The sequence below is a fragment of the Plasmodium brasilianum genome, chromosome 12 (genome assembly GCF_023973825.1).
Source record: "Plasmodium brasilianum strain Bolivian I chromosome 12, whole genome shotgun sequence".
Lineage (NCBI taxonomy): Eukaryota > Apicomplexa > Aconoidasida > Haemosporida > Plasmodiidae > Plasmodium > Plasmodium brasilianum.
This window is the reverse complement of record NC_090125.1, coordinates 3,211,411-3,230,019: the sequence shown is the minus strand read 5'-3', so window position 1 is coordinate 3,230,019 and position 18,609 is coordinate 3,211,411. Positions and strand designations below refer to the sequence as shown.

General features: G+C 26.2%; 2 protein-coding genes across 2 annotated transcripts; one reads left to right on the top strand and one right to left on the bottom strand.

Moving 5' to 3' along the window:
- Positions 1-3,126: 3,126 nt before the first annotated feature.
- On the top strand, positions 3,127-11,718 carry MKS88_004654 (protein KIC9; the record flags this gene model as incomplete). Its single annotated transcript, XM_067217849.1, has 1 exon — positions 3,127-11,718. The coding sequence occupies one exon, from the start codon at positions 3,127-3,129 to the stop codon at positions 11,716-11,718; it is 8,592 nt and encodes a 2,863-aa protein (XP_067072236.1).
- A 931-nt stretch (positions 11,719-12,649) lies between these two features.
- Positions 12,650-16,115, bottom strand: MKS88_004653 (geranylgeranyl transferase type-2 subunit alpha; the record flags this gene model as incomplete). The annotated part of the gene is made up of 8 exons (XM_067217848.1): positions 12,650-12,770; positions 13,029-13,109; positions 13,231-13,353; positions 13,480-13,600; positions 13,707-13,744; positions 13,940-14,062; positions 14,227-15,454; positions 15,857-16,115. The coding sequence occupies 8 exons, from the start codon at positions 16,113-16,115 to the stop codon at positions 12,650-12,652; spliced, it is 2,094 nt and encodes a 697-aa protein (XP_067072235.1).
- Between the last annotated feature and the right edge of the window lie 2,494 nt (positions 16,116-18,609).

Here is an 18,609-nt window from a genome sequence, read left to right as displayed (position 1 = left end):
TACTTTGTTTATTTTGCTTATTTTGCTTATTTTGCTTATTTTGCTTATTTTGCTTATTTTGCTTATTTTGCTTATTTTGCTTATTTTGCTTATTTTGCTTATTTTGCTTATTTTGCTTATTTTGCTTATTATGTTTATTTTTTTGTTTTTTGCGTATTTTGTATATTTTGCTTATTTTGCTTATTATGTTTATTTTTTTGTTTTTTGCATATTTTGTTTATTTTGCTTATTTCGTTTATACTGTTTATTTCGTTTAAAATGTTTATTTCGTTTAAAATGTTTATTTCGTTCATACTGTTTATTTCGTTCATACTGTTTATTTCGTTCATACTGTTTATTTCGCTTATTCTGTTTATTTTGCTTTGTTTTTTTTTGTTTTTTTATTAAACTTATATCTTGATTTTATCAAGAACAAATGGTAATGTTTACACCATTTTAATGTACATTGGTGTAGCAAAAAATTACAAATATTTGAAGTTAAAAGATAAGAAAAAATAAGGATAAATTAAAACACAATAGACCTACAAAAGGTGTCCCATTAATTTTAAGACACTCCAAGTTGTTCTTAAAAAGTGTAATAAATAATTTTGAATTCATATTAAGAGAGTTGACTTATATATATATATATATATTCATATATAAACCACAAAGGGGTACGTATTAATTTTTAGCCTCTTTATTGTGTTACTTGTTAAACAGTATTTCACGCTGTATTTACATAAGCACTTAAGATTCTATGAATGTGCTATTATACCTGATTAGTTTTATTTGTATAAAAAATTTACCCTTTTCTATGAGATAGTTTTTTTTTTTAAATATAAAAATTTTAATTTATTTCGTATTAAAACCTGCTTAAAATGTCCTGTTTGCTACTTTGCCTCCATATATATAAAAAAAAAAAAGAAAAAAGAAAAATACTATTATCTAAGGATGTAAAAAAATAACATAAATCAATATTTAAGGCTTCTTTTCTATTTTACGACTTACGGAATTTTAATTTTTTACATTTTCATGAGGAAGAGAATGACAACACATACAAAAAAAAAAAAAATCAATTAAAACTACAAATTTATTAATATATTTTCCTGTATTTTCAATTCTTCAAAAATATATATGGAAATTTTATAAGCTTAAAAATAAATTGACATTCCATTTTTATCTTCTCTTTTATTATTATTTTCTTTTTAGTAATATTAATATTTTTATTAATATTTATTTTAGTATTCATTTTAGTGTTTACATTAGTATTTATACTTATATATTTTGTTTATTAAATTATTTAAAATTATGCAGTGCTAGCTTGATTTTTCCAACAAACGGATAAGGCACATATGTATTTCCCCTTGCAAGCTATATTTTTTATAAAGCGCTATTTTGCATTTACCCCCATACACAATAATATTGAAATATGTATTTGCTAAAAACAAAAGAATAATGAGTGTCAAAATTAATTGTAATGAATGAGTACTTCCTTTCTCAATTGTTATTTATAAATTTATTCCTTTAAAATATTGGTATTCTTTTCTAGTACTAGAAGGATCCTTTTTATTTAACTTTTTTAATCGAAATAAATATATATTATCAGGTTGAACTAAGTTATTTTATTTTTAGGTTTCCAATTATATTATAGCTCTTTTTAAATAATAAATTTTATTATTATATATATATATATATATATATATGTACTTGACAGTTCCAAAGATCCTGCACATATGTAACATTTATAATATTGAAATATATACTTAATAATACTATACCAAAATTATGGTTAACATAATTATGCATCTACAGAATAAATTGTGGTGTTAATATTATTATTATGCTTAATTTTTTTTTTTGTTTTTCTTTTATTTTTACAAAATAATTTATGATACTGAAGTATAATACAAATATTCGTATAATTTACAATTATATCAAAAAATGTTTATTTTATTTTTATTTTTATTTCACTTTATTTTTATTTTTTTTTTTTGGTATTTTAAAATATACGCATATAATAAACACTACATTTTTAGAAATAATTTTCACATAAATTGCAGAGGCATTATTTTCCTTTTTTTTTGCATTTTACCATCATGTATTATGTATATATGTATATATTATGTATACTTGTATAGTTCATATATATTGTGTATTGTCCCGCCTAATTTACTTATTTTGGTGAAATAGGAAAAGAAAAAATTTATTATACGAATATAAAAACATATCAAAATAAGCAGATAAGGAATAAATAAAAACATTTTCTTACGAAAACAAGGATATTAAAATATTTTTAACCCGAACGATAAATATTCTTCAAAAATTTTGTGTATTTTTTAATAAAATGGAAAAATTTTCTATTTTATTATACTCCTTAAATTGTATGCTTTTCTCTTTTTTTTATTTTCCTTTTTTTTATTATATTAATTGTTAAACAGTAATAAAGTAAAATAATACTTATAATATGGTTGATTTTATATTTTAACCTTTAACTTTATTTCAAATTAAATTTTTTCGTATATTTTTTTTCCGTTTTTGGTTATGTCAATATGTAGTTGCATACATATATAATGTTCACGCATATGCATACATACATATGTATGTATATATATAAGTACACGTACATATATATGCATATAATTATACGTACATATATATGCATATAATCATACGTACAACTGTATGCATATTATTATACTTACAACTGTATGCATATTATTATACGTACAACTGTATGCATATTATTATACGTACAACTGTATGCATATTATTATACGTACAACTGTATGCATATTATTATACGTACAACTGTATGCATATTATTATACGTACAACTGTATGCATATTATTATACGTACAACTGTATGCATATAATTATATGTACAACTGTATGCATGTAATTATATGTACAACTGTATGCATGTAATTATACGTACAACTGTATGCATATAATTATATGTACAACTGTATATATGTATGTGCTCAGAATAAACAAAGTTTGTCCTGTCCTATCCTTTTTTTTTTTTTTTTTGTGTATCAATGTGCTAATTTTTGAGGTATGAGTAAAATACCATTTGACAATAGAAAATGTACAAATGCCCTAATATAGATAATTTAAACGATTAATTCATATCAAAAAGGAGTTGCATGAATAACTTAAATTTAAAAGAAAAAAATATTTCCAAGACAGTAAAAAACAATTACGAAAGAAAAAATGTAGAGGACGTGAGGCCAAATATTAGCAAACCATATGTAGATCTTTTTGATGTACAAAAGAACAATATGGATGATGATCATTATTTGTATAATTGCGATGATATAATGGAGGAAAGTAGTAGTAGAAATAGTGATATAAATAATAAAACTATTGATGAGCATTTAAAAAGTTATAATTATAATAATTACAAGGTTGATTCAGAATATATAACTAGTAATAAATATGTAAATGGGGGAAGAAAACTAGATCATAAAATGAATAGAACAAAACTTAATGAAGAAGCAAGTAGAATTTTAAGAAAAGATAATATCTATAACACATATATAAATAATAATACATGCTGTAGTACTAGTAACAATAACAGCAACAGTTACAATAACAGTTACTGTAGCTGTAAGAATAGCAGCAACAAACAGAATAATGATGTAACTATTAACATTGTAAGTAAGCACTACAATAATTTAATTAAAAACACCAATAAAGGAATAGAAAACATAAGTAGTAATTGTGATGCCATCTTACAAAAACGTAACTATGATAGTATATCTGATATTAGCAGTGCATTCTTAGTAAATAAAGAAGACAGTACTCATGACTATAATAATTATAGTTACAGTAATTACAATAACTACAGTGATTACAATGATCATTTTGATCATGTTGATCGCAGATTCTACAGTGGTAACAGCGATTATATCAATCATAAGCATCATAACAGTCGTAATGACAACAGTGTCTGTTATAACGAGAGTAACAGTAATAAAAGGGAGTGTGTTCTTTACGAAAAAGGTAATGCAATAAACAGCAACCTTCATAGCATGCAAGTAGGTAGAACGGACATTATATTAAGGGATAATGACCTTTGCTCTATAAGTTTACGCAATGATGAAGAATTAGAAAATGCTGTTTGTCTAGATATTGATGATAATAAACCAAAGAGCAATCTTAGTAATACTCTACAAAATAGTGATAAAGAGGGCACGAATAAAAGTAGAATTAAAATTTATAACATTTTCAATAATTTGAATATTAAAAAGAGCAATAGTGCAAATATAGGGATTATAAACTTTTTAAGAAATAAGAGGAACAATAAATATACCTGTGACAGTAAAGGTGTTAGAAATGATAACCCAGAGAGGGGTGCCCTCAGCAGCAGAGATATTCACAATACCAGTGGTAATGCCAGCGGAAATGTTAGCGGTAATTCCAGCGGAAATGTTAGCGGTAATTCCAGCGGAAATGTTAGCGGTAATGCCAGCGGTAACGTCAGCGGTAACGTCAGCGGTAACGTCAGCGGTAATGCCAGCGGTAACAACAACAGCGACCTTAATAATTCTAGTCAAAATACCATCCACCAAATAAACAGTAGTCACAATAGCGACACCCCAAATTGCAGCCATAATGGAAGCACAAGAAACGCTACAACCAACAACTTACATGATAGTTCTCCTGTATCGAAGGGATGCATATACGAAAACGAAGAAGAAGAGAGTAAAATGTTAACAGTACACAATATGGGTGAACTACAATGCATAAAAGAAAATAGAGGGGAAATGTTAAAGGGGGAATTATCATATAATAACTCAAAAATTGCATCCAACGAAACGTTGAAAATTTTGGAAAAGAAGGATGGAAGTAATAATAACAATTTTTATAAAAATGCATCAAATGATTATCTAAAAAAAAATGAAAATATAGCAGAAATATGCAGTATGGTGGATTCTGTGAAAATACAGCAAAATAATCCCTTCAGCATATATCATTATGTGAAAAAGGAGCAAGCGAAGAATGCAAGTAATGTTGACCTGACGAGTGCTCGTATAAATCATCCAAACGAGAACAACGGAAAAAGCGGTATTAAAAATAGCAGTAAAAATAGCAGTAAAAACAGAAGCAAAAACAGAAGGAACCAACAGCACAACGATAGTTACAGAAGTAATAGCAGTAGCCATAGCAATCGTAATAGTAAAAGCAATAACAACATTTTGACGTATGCCAATACGAATAAGAATTGCTCAAGTGTGAATGATGTAGTACGTAATATTGTTGACAAATTTAAAATGGAAAAAAAAAGTTTAGACATTTTTAAAACACTGTCAGAAATACAAAGCATACAGAGTAGTAATTACGATACTTATTCAAAAATTTTTCTAAAAAATGATATAACTAGCCAACAACAAAAAGCTGTTGTAAAAAGAAAAAAAATATTAAATAATGATAATAACCATTATTACAAAGAAGGAGTAGTAACTGATGAGGATTGCCATTTTAATATGAAATGGAATGAAGATGGTAACTCATTAGTTAAAGAAGACAAAAAAAATGAAAAAATTGAATTAAATGATGACTCATCGAGTAAATACATTTCCACCTATTCTGAAGCATCTTCCACTAGTAGCACCAAACCTTTGTCGACATCTAAAAGTAAACCTAAAGGACATAACTTAAAATCCTCCATTTCACATGGGAAAGAAATTAAAAATATGAACGGCAAGAAATTTTTTTTAATTAAATCAAGTTATTTAAAGAAATGTAAAGAAGTTAAGAATATGCAAAGTAACAGAAATAGAAGTCACTCCATAATAGATGGTATAAGCTGCATGTACGAAAATCCGAAAAAGTACTACAATATAATTAGGGGTGATGATATTAGTGACTGCAAAATTATCAGCAGTAGTAATAAAGTTGTCTATAATGATGCTGCTACATGCACCAGTAATTATAACAACCCCGAAATATACGCAAAGAAAAAGAACGAAAAGAAAAATAAGAACAGGAATAAGATTAATAGTAAGAGTAGTAAAAATAGTAGGAGTAGTAAAAATAGTAGGAGTAGTAAAAATAGTAGGAGTAGTAAAAATAGTAGAAGTAGTAAAAATAGTAAGAGTAGTAAAAATAGTAAGAGTAGTAAGAGTAGTAAAAATAGTAATAGTAAGAATTGTAAGAATTATAAGAATAGTATGAAAATAAATGATAATAATAAGCTATATGATACAAGTATAAACATGAACAGTGATATTAGCATCTCTGGTAAAAATAGTAACAGCAATTGTAGAAACAATTTTATAAATGACGACGAAGGTGAAGGAAATGTTTTCCCAGATAGTGACTCATCTAATGGTAATTATCAAAACAGAAAGGGTCGTATCAGAATCAGAAGTGGAAATTATTCAAACGAATATGACGTTTTGGAATATAATAAATATAAGGAGGATGTTGAAGTTAATTGTGATGCCAATGGTAATGCCGATGGTGATGATGTTAATCATAATAATAGTTACAACAACTCAGATGAAAATTCTCTAGTAAACGGAAGCCTCGTTTCTGTGCAACACGTCATGCAAGGAGATAGGAATAAAAGAAATGATAACGATATAGGTAATAATAGTACTACCAAATATAACACTTACGAAAATTGTAAGGATTATTATTGTATAGATAAAAATAGTAATACACAAATCTGGGGGAAATTAAAAAGTGCACAAGATAATGATCAAATTAATACTATGAAAAAAAAAAATAAGGAAGTTTTGTCAAAAGATAAACATACATTTATGAAACATGAAATGAATGGATATTATGAGGAAAGATGTGATGATATCTCTAAAAATAAGAAGAAAGCCAAATACATTGTTATTGACGATGAAAGTGGTATATGCTTAGAAAAGGGTGACAAAATAAATAGTAAAAATAATTTGTTTAGTAGTACTAAAAAAAGATACAATATTAAGAGAAGTAGGAATAAGAATATATTATGTAAAGAGATTGACAGTAAAAGTGAAAGTAGTAGTAATGGCGGTAGTAGTATTAGAAGTGGTGGTAGTAGTAGCAGAAATGGTTGCGTCACCTCTGCTAATAATGGAAAATACCTGAACATTCAAAATGTTAGAAGTAAATCGGTTTGTGGAAAGCCAATTCATGATAAAGCTGTCTGTATCAAAAACAACAATGCGAGTAGCGGCAATAACCATAACACTTGCAGTTGTGATAGTGATTTGAGCTGTGGTAGTAACTTGAACTGTGATAGAAATGTAGAGAGCAATAGAAACAATGTAAATAATACTGTGTCAATTTTTAAAGAACAAATGCAAAACAGGACTAGTGATTGCATCACTTATAAAAAAAATGAATTAAATATTTATACCAGTAATGAACTCCTTTTTAAAAGTAATAGTTATAGTAATAATAAAGTAAGAGGAATATATAATAAAAATAAGGAAACTAATATTCCTAGTGTAATGGAAAATTTAAACGCACACGGTAATCATAGAAACAGTATAATATATCTCAAAGCTAATATAGGGAAAGGGGGAGGAAATGAAACTAATTGTACCAAATATATTAGTAATGAAACCCAAGGTGATAATATAATAAAAATCGATAATAAGGAAAGAGCCATTTTAAAGAACAAAAATATAATAATGATCAACACAAACAGGAGCGACAGTAGTAGTACCTCAAGCAATAATAATAGTAAATATATGGGCGAGAAAAATAACTGCTTTACCATCCCAGTTTATAGTAAAAATGAGAATATAGTTAGCTGCAATATAGGAATAAATAAACTCAATAAGGAAGAAGAACAGAAACGTAGAGGGTTGTGCGCAAACGGAAATGTACCCTTTTTAAATAAAAAAGAAATATATATAGCAGTGAATAAAAGAAAATTAAAAGAAAAAAATATGGTCCAAAGGGACTCCTATATAAATAGTGCACATGTAAGGAACCCAGGAAGCGTTGCAAATTATAGGGGATGTTTGTCAAGAAGTTGCAGTGGTAACAATCATGGAAGTAGCAATGTAGGTAGCATCCATCGAGGTAGCAGCAATCCAGGTAGCAGTAAACGAGGTAGTAGCAATTCAGGTAGCAGCAATCCAGATAGCAGCAATCGAGGAAGTATCCTTCGAAGTAATAATTCCTTTTACGTGCAAACTTCGAAAAAAAGAAAAAAAAAAAAAAAAAGCGAGAAGCAAATGAGCAAAAATTGTCAAGTTTTTTCGTACATCCCCAAATCCACGTGTCGCACACTTGGAAACGTTTTTAAAAATGGGAATATGAAAACTAGAGATACTCATTTGAAATATATTACTCCATTAAATAATGTAAAAAGTGAAAAATTAAATGTAAACATTTTGAAAGAAGGAAAGGAACATACAAATGAGAGCAGAGAATATGAATGTAATAATATGGAGATGGAAAGTGCATTAACCGAAGAAGGAACAATTACTGATAAAAAAATTATAAAAAAAAAAAAGGAAGAACAAAGGATTATAAAGAACATAAATTATTCTAGTAACCAACAAAAAGTGGATAACAAGGACGAAACGTTGATCTTTATTGAAAATGGCAAAATGGTAAATACATTTCATAAAAATTTAAAGTGTTCAAATAATAATATTCAAAATGTGAAACAGGTAAGCAGCGAGGATATGTGCAATTATGTGGAGCTACAAGATCATAGTAGAAAGACAAAAAATGATAATAACAAAGGTATCAACATGGCGAATGGTGATATCACATATAATAATGCTTGTGAAAAGGAGTCTTTCCTTTTCTATAAGGATAATTTAAGCATTGAGCAAGATAAAAAGCTAGGTAGAATAAATTCAAATAAACCAAAAAAAAATAAGGAAAAATTAAATTTAAATATAAATTTTAAAAAAGACGAATCGATTGCCTATCAAAATAATATTAATAAAACAGGAAATTATAAAATATATGATGCTAAAAAATACAGTGCTAATAATAATTTTTTTTCAAAACAAGTGCACGATAATTGTGAAGAGAACATTACTAATACGTTCAGTTCACAAGAAAAGGAAGTAGTAAATATGAACAATAGAAAAGATATAATTCCAAAATCTCATGAATTAACTGACAAGGGATCATCTATTACAATAAAATACATGAAAAGATATGCAAAGGAAGCAAAGAAGAAAAGTAATACACATGGAAATAATGTTCTAAATAAAGAACTTCAAAAAAAAACAGCTTTTATTTATGAAAGATTAGGAGACTGTAAAATTGTACGAAATAAACTTTCTTTACCACAAAATTTTATTCCCAAATATGCTCAAAAGAATATAGATAAAAATCCTTTTTACTTATATTCATCTAAGAGAAATGAAAATATAAATTTAGGACTAAATATATATCAAACCTCGCCGATTTTAAACAACAAAATAGAAGCAGGTGGAAAAAAAATAGTCAACAATGTATCACTATATAGTAGTACAGAAGATGAAAACAAAAGGAAGAATATCATTAATACTTGTTTTCCTTTTAGTAAGAAAAATAAAAATAATTTTATCATATTTACCCCAAGTTTATACTCGTGTACGAATCATTCGGACAAATGTAAAAGCGACGGAGAGCTAACGAGTATTATGAAAAAGGAAACAAAAGGGAAAAACATTTTAAATGAATGCAGAGGTAATTATAGGATTGATAAAAAACATAGTTGTAAGAGCACTTCAATTCAAAGCTACTCCTTTCCAGAAGACATCATAACAAACAGTGTTCATATTGAGAAAAATATAGAAATACAAAATAACACCGCAACAATGAGTTCTATGACGAAAGGGACTACACATTGTAGCGACGTTTTCTTTTCACTGAATGGGGGAAATAATTTTTGCAGTAGTAAAAATAAGAATAATAAACGTAGTGGGAATAGCTGTGGTATCAATGCCACCATAAATAATATGCGTGTTAATAGTGTCAATAAGGAAGAAGGTAAAAGAAGTAATATGCCTATGAAAAATTTTGTTGTATCTGACGAACTAGGCGCTGATTCATCACTCCTAAGTGAAGTGCTACTAATAAATAGGGAAAACGTGAATAATTTGAATAGTGTAAACAGCATGAATAGCTGGAACAGTTTGAATAGCATGAATAATATGAACAATTTGAATAACATGAATAATATGAACAGCCTGAACAGAATGAATAATATGAACAGCCTGAACAGAATGAATAATATGAACATCCTGAACAGCTTGAATAGTATGAATAGTCTGAACAGCTATAACAGTTCGAATAATGCAATTAACGGAGGGGGGAAATCAAATTTTAGCAATTATCTTTCTGTGGACCTTTATGACATACTCAAGAATTACAAGGAAAAATCAGACAAATATCTAAATAAGAAATACATAAATGATTTAGATAGAATTAGTCAACTCATTCAGCAATTTATGAACACATATTCTTGCAGTGAAAATTTAAAATCAATTTTTCAACTTCTGAAGTATGAAATTGACAAAATTAAGAGAGAAAGTTCATATTTTTGTAACGATAAAAAATATGTGGTTTTTACTATACCCATAAATGATGTAGAGGGAAAAAATTATGATAATTATAATATTAGTACTCAACAGAAAGACCCTATATATGAATATAACTTTGATAATCGTATTGTGGAAAATGTAGATAATAATATGCCAAAGGATGGATGTACCAATTTTATTGGAAATATAGTAATATCGGATTTAAAAAAGGTATGTAAGTTAGTTAAAAATTGTAATAGTGCAAATTATAACAATAATATTAGTAATAGTGTTAGAAGTGACGTTAGTAATTGTAATATTAATGGTAATATTAACACTGATAGTAATAGTGATAGCAGTAGCGATAGCAATAATAATGATGGATGTTCAAGGAAAGATAGTAAAAGAATGTATAGGAGTATATGTATGAAAACACCATATACCTGTTTTCTTAAAAGTATTTATAGTAAGGAGATGAAGCTCAACCGTTCCATCATGAACCTCACGAAAACAGATAAACAAAATAAATATTGGATAAAAAAAAAAAAATTAAATAACAATATTAATGAAAGTTTCTTATCAAAAATGAACATATTTATTATAAAGCATAATAATCATGTGTATAAATTTAAGTTAAATAATAATTTCCTTTTAAAAAATAACCTTTTAAATAATTATACGAATAATAATAGTAACAGTAATAGTAACAGTAATAGTAATACTAATAATAATGCTAATAATAATAGCAATAATAAAAAGAAAGGAAAAATTGTTAATTTTGACTTCTTATATAATAACATATTTCTCAAAAATTGTAATAGAGGCAAAGTTGTTCTCAACGAATTGGCATTAACTTATGCACATTGTATGGATGGAAATACGGACAATCAACTATGCGATCATAATAGTAAAGATATACTTAATTCTCCATATGGCAAAAGTATTGATATGAACATGTACAACATCGTACATAATGATGCACATGAGAATATAGATGACCTATTTTTTTCAGATGATGAAGTGAATCTTATATATATGTATAATAATCATCTTAATGAGAAGGTATACAGTTTAGAAAAACTAGATTTAACAAAAAATGAAAATTCTGTATCGTTCCCACGTAATGATAGTTCCATAGCGCAGGAATATACTTTAAAAAAAGAGGAAAAAAAATTGAAAAATAATAATAATAATAAAATAAATAATAAAGAAGAAATAACAGATAAGAAATTACAAATGGCAATTAACAGGTAACAGACAGAAAAATAAGCGTACTATTTCCAAGCCAGTGCACAAAATGATTTTTACATAAACTAAAAAAAAAATAGGCAAGAATATTCATAGCAGTTCAAGGGACGTACGATGAAACAAAGGCGTGTCTGTACATATTTTATTATAACAATAAGATTCACTTATTTTTACGGTTAATTTTTGCTTTATAAAAGCTTGCACAGATTAAATAACATATATTTATATATATATATTTATATGTATTCGACTAAAGGATGATCAAAAGGCAAATGTTGCACTACTCCTTTTATTGAAAACATTTTTCCAAAACGTATGAAAAAAAAGACATGGTAAAAATATTTTAAAATTTGCTGTAAATTATAGAAGGTATTTTTTTGAATTACAAATATATGTGTATAAAATTTTTAATAAAAATTGATATCTTTTTAAGTTTTCGTATTTTTCCATTATTTTATTTTGTTATGTTTATCCTATTATATTTCTAATTTTTTTTTTTTTTTTTTTTTGTTATTTTTTAAAAGATTCCTTTTGTCTATAGATTAAAAAGGTAGAATTCGTGTATACACATTTTGTTTCCACTTTTTTTGTTTTCGCACGTTTATTTTGTACATTTCGGATTATTTACACAAATTTGGACAAACAATATTTTAATAAGGCTACACAATAAAGCGACGCGCATATGCTGATTTTATATAAAACTCTCTCTCTCTATATATATATATATATATATATATATATAAACGTTCATGTACTTGGTATGTTTGAGCTGTGTGCTGTTAATGTTTTCATCACTTAAAAATGGAAAATATTAAAAAAACAACGGGAAAAAAAAAATATAGATTTTTCTAGTAGTAAATCAAAGAGACTTTCATGACAATTAGTATTTTTCTTCTTTTTTTTTTTTAAATAAGCATCCACGTAATTCCTGCTATGATTATCTCGATAAAACCATTTTGTGCTTATCCCGAACAACATCAAAAGTATTCAACTTACTTTTATCTTTGTATTTTTGATTTAATAGGGTGGAAATATTACTATCCATAATATTAATTTCCCTACAAAAAAAAAGGGATGCATTAATAAACGTATATTTTTTATCGAATTATATAAATGTACATAACATATATGCACTAGCTATACTCTTATATACATAATAAAATGCAGGGAGAACGAATAACATTTTTTGATTTAAACACATCAGTTAACTAATTGACACACAAATGGATATGTTACACATTTAAATATTATGTACCCATATAAACGTAATTTCATTTGGAAAGTATAGTTTTTTTTTTGTTTTTTTTTTTGCCTACTTCAATATAGGTAATATAACAAACTCGAAATTGTCGAGATCCTCATCAAAATTTACTAAATCATTGTTACTCACATCAAGTCTACATAAAAAATTTTTAATTTAAAAATAAAATATGAGTCATATTTAAAAAAAATAAAATACGCAAAAAATGTAATAATATGTGCTCTTTCTTCTGTACCTATATTATTTCTACAACTTACTTCTTCAATAATTTTAGGTTATATAAATTTTTCATAAGGTTAACAAAATTTTTTATTTTATTGTTACTTAGGTCTAGTTCCTTCAGATTATACAAAAAATTTACAGTAAATTTACCCGTACATCTAAAAGGGTTGTACAAAAAAAAAAAAATCAAATAAGACAAAATAGGACAAAATTAAGCCAAAATTGAGATTAAACATTAACATTTCCGTTTTCCTTTTTATGCTCTTTTTTTTTTTTTTTCCTACGATACTGATATAAGATTATTGGACAAATTAATTTTCGGTATAAAAAAAGCCTCAATCATAAGGGGGTAATCTATACGGTCAATATTTAAACCACTCAGGTCTAACACTTTATTGCTATCATCTGTAAGTGAAACAATAAGGTATAAGGCACATTTATATTTTTTAATTCTTTGCTTTACTGAATATAAGTATACGAAATAAATCTATTTTGATTAAATATTTTTAACCTATTTCGGAATCCTGGTAGTAGTTATATATTTTTTTTCTACATTGAAAGGAAATTTACACACATATGTATATGTACGCATTCGTATGTACATAGGTGCAAAAATACAGACATACATACGCATACACATACGCACATACATACGAACATACACACACACATAACCCATACAAATGCACACACAAAGAAACACTTGGCAAATTCAACAATAGATAAAATGAACGCAAAAGTTACTGTATCCTTAGTTCTACTTCCCAGTCATTGTAGTACTGCACCCTGATGTGGTCAACATTCTTCAACAGCTCAAGTAATTGGAACATTTGGTCGAATTTTTCCAGTCTTTTTAATATTTCAAATCTACAAAATTAACATAATGTTTTTTCTTATTTTCATTTTTTAAACATACATATATTTGAATGTATAACGCACTGTCAAATATTCAAAGGGCCTGCACCAATATATAAGCAAATATGTGTATACATACGCTTATGCACGAGTAAGTATAAATTGGTATTGCTCACTTTGTAAATAATGCAAACTTGCAGTTACTCTCTAAATATAGTAATTCATTTATTTGTTCAAGTTCAGATTGCAACAAACCAAAATCCATATTTCTTGCTGTACTTAAGAGAATATTGGAATAATTTATATATTCATATAAACTAGCATAAATATTTGTACAATCTTTTTTACTTGAGAAACGACAGCTTTTTCTATTTTTATTGTTATAATCTTGTAATAATTTAAAATGTTCATTTTTTGAAAAGTACTGAAAATTAATTTCGTACACTATGCTATATTCAAATTGGTTTTCTTCCTTTAAAGAATAATCACAACCAGTTAGCAAATCTTGTAATATGTTTTTTCCATAATTTATTTTATCATGTTCATATATATTGTATTTAAAATAATATAAAGAAAACTTTAGATATGTGAAATGACTTAGAGAAAATTTTTCATTAGCTTTAAAAATGTATACATAAGATTCCAAATTGTCCAGTGGATTGTTCATAGTAATTAATTGTTTATTCCAGACTCCACTTATTTCCTCACTATTTAAATTGTAACACTTAGATTTATCCACATTTACTTTAACTAAGTTTTGAAAAAAAAAATAAATAGAATTATCTTGTAATAGGATAAAAAAAATTTCTTCTTTGTAATTCCCTTTTTGAAAAAGGAACCATCTATAAAACTCCCATAAGCTTTGATCAAATGGGTCTGTAAAAATTGCATTTTTTATTAAGTTTAACTCATCATTTATATTGATAAACGATTCTTTCAAAGAATATTTCAAAAACCAAGCAGAAAAATTTGAAAAATTGTGTTCAATTAGTTCTTTCGATAGTTCGTAATTCAATCTATGTACATTAAAATTATTACAATCTTGTGCAATAACGTTATTACTTTCATTTTGTTCAACTCTATTATTACCTCCTACTTTTTCCCTTTCATTCTTTCTTATTGATATATATATACACGCAATTACATAAGACCTGTAATTCCAACAATGGTAATTTCTGTCATCTTTATAAAAGGAACCTTTACAATATTTTAGCTCTTCTAGTAAATCTTGAATATTTGTTAAATTATTTTTCAAGCAATATTTTACTACCCATAATTTATGAAACCACAATTCGTTGCACTTGTTAAATCTACTCAGGATTTCTTCAATCATTATATTTTCGTTTTGCATCATCTTTTTTAATTCGTTCAAGCGCTGTTTAGAGCAATTCTTTTTGTCCGCATCTACCAGAAAAAGTTTGAGAAAAAAATGGATCAAAATTTGGAGAAAAAACGTACCATAAATTAGCGAAAAAAATGGACCATAAATTAACGAAAAATATGGACCATAAATTAACGAAAAATATGAACAATAAATTAATCAACAAAATAGAGTATATATTGGAGAAAAAAATGGAGCATATATTGCAGGATAAACCACAAAAAAACTCATCCCAATTATTCCAAAGATGCTTTTAAGAATCAATACACAAACGTTTATAACTGTGCATACACATGTACGCTTAAACAGTAGACATTGATAAGTGTGAAGTGAAAATCGCTAAAAAGTATGCGCATAGGGTACACATTCAAAAGAATTGCTTTTTTTTCCTTTTTTTTTTTTTTTTTTCTATTAGAATAAATAACCTTCCTTAACATCGTTAGTATCAACATTCACATTTACGTATTCATCTTTTATGGATTCAAAATATTCCCTCCTATAATTCCACAGTGTTTGGAGATAAGGGCATTTTTTTAAAATAGCCGTTGTTATATCAACGTATTCCTTTTCATATATATTTGCTCTCTTCTTTTTAATTAAATCATTTACTAATGGGATTAATTCTTTGACTTTTTCTAATTTTATATTCTCATCTTTAGAATTGTTTGCTCTTCTCCCATGCATTTTTTTTTTTTTTTTCTTCTCTCTCTTCCTTTTTTGATAAAAAAAAAAAGTGTTAATTTTCTAAAATTTAATTTAACATTTGCATTTAAAAAAGGAAAAGATAAGTATAATTATTACTTTTCTTAAAAAGGATTAAGGTATATCTTAGCTATTGGGAAAAGCCCCTTCACAACCTTAAAAATAAATGCGTAAAAAGAAATTTGTGCACATTTTGCACTTGTATTAAAAAAAAAAAAGATATAACAAAATAAAATAAAACAAAATTTAGCCGAGTATAACAAAACAAGTCAAAGCGTCAAAAATAAAAATGTTAATGTGAAAGTTCCACAAAAAAAATAGTAAAAAATGCAAGTAAAAGCACAAGTATTAATCGTAGAGGAATTACGCATATATAAAAATGAGCAAATTTTCTATATAGAATAAAATCAGTCATAGGGAGTCCCTTTTTGTATGATAAATGAAAAGCCTAAATATAATTAATTCTTGCATAAAAGAAATTGATGCACATTTCTATTTGTGAAGTATAGAGTAAATATCTATAAGAACTGAAAAAAAAAAAAAAAAAAAAAAGTAAAAACAAAATTGCTGCATTATTCTGAAAGCCCGGAAAACTATGAAAAATCTGTTTTATTTTTAAAATGCTACAAAAGCATGGTCCTAAAAAAAAAAAAAAATATTCATTAAAATTTCTGTTGTGCGTATTTAGGACGTAAAAGCCTTTTGAATTTTTAAAAAACATTTATTCTAACCATCTTATTAGTTTCTTTTTTATATAATCGTACGACATATATTTATATGTTCGCTCCCTTTTTCCAGTTGCACCTTTCTACTAGTACAAATTCCTTTGACGTAAACATTCTTATTACCAAGTAAATGACTATGGGTTTTATATATTCTTTGAAAGAATAATTAATATTTAAAGGAAACGATATTGGTATTATTTGTTCATATTATTGCGCCTTCTAGTGTACATAAACATAAAATATCTGTACATACATATCATATCTATAGCTATCAATTCAGCACCAAAATAAAAGGATACTTTGCAAAAATAAACATTAATATAGTTATAATTTTTAGAAATAATTTTTCCATCCTTGTTAACATGTCTTTCCAATATTTTTTTTATATTCGAACTGTAAGAATAAGATATGGAGAAGGCGCAGCAATTTATACAAAATCAAGGTTTATTTTTCGCAGCATTATGTTCAGAATTTTCCTGCACAACTTCGTTAACAATTTTGAAAAGTCAGGTAATTTTTTATTTAGGTCCAACGTCTTTGTTAGTTTTATGACAAGACAAAAGAAATTAGCAAAATAACATTTTTCACAAATTATTTTATCCCAGTAAATTTTTAAAATATAATCATTCAGGAAAACGTATTTCTCAAAATTATATGAACATCATTTTTTAAGAAGTCTAATGCGTGTTATTTACACACAATAAAAAAGAAGTAGCTATGAAGGTACCCACATATATATATACTGTGTGTTTACCATTATTTAAAAAAATGGAAAATTTAGGAAAACCTGAGCTTTACCACTTTTTTTTTTACTCTTACTCCCATCCATTCATCTAGAATGCTACTAGAACCTTTCTATACTATAGAAACGTAAAATGAAAACGGTTTAATTATATGGAAAATATAATCTATGCATCATTTTGTACCGTCTATACATTTTTTTTTTACATATTTGAAGAGTATGGCGAAAATTACAAGAGTGAAAAAACGTAGTAACTTTTGAGCTGTGGATATGGAATTATGTTTATATAAAAAAAAAAAAAAGTGTTAACACTTTGATATCTCAAAAAAAATTACCTTAAAAAATTATTTTGACTGATATATATATCTTAAATCTATTATTATTTTATTTTTTTTTTTTTTAACCCTTATAATAGCAAAATTTTTTTATTACTCATTAATAAACAAAATAATATAAAATATATGATGATAAAAATAAATGTTTTCTAATTTGTTTTATATATATCCTTTTTGCATTCTCATTAAATGGAACAGATCCTAAAATATATCCCATCGGAAGAAAACAATTATAATTCGAGAAAGGAAAAATATTGATATATACTGTTCTCCAAAAAAGTAATCATTATATTTCCTTCAAAATTAATAAAAAAAAAAAAAAAAAAAAAAAAAAAAAAACTAAAAAAAGCTAAATTATCCAGAACGGTCTGCTTTTTATCCTGTCTGCATGCATTCATTACCGGTTCTAATGCCGTATAATATAATATCATTATTGCATCAAATTTTAAAATAATTCTTCTTAAAGTATTATGTAGGGAACCACAAATTTAAAAGAATTTTTTTCTTCAAAAATTGTATAAGAAGCATATATATGTATATTATTACTCCCTTTATTTATGTCCATATTTTCCTGTTACAAAATAAAAAAATAAAATATAATAATAGTGTCTTATCTTCCTGGTGGCAAAACTTTTTTTTAAAGCTGTAAATTAGCTAACTCTTTTGTTATATTC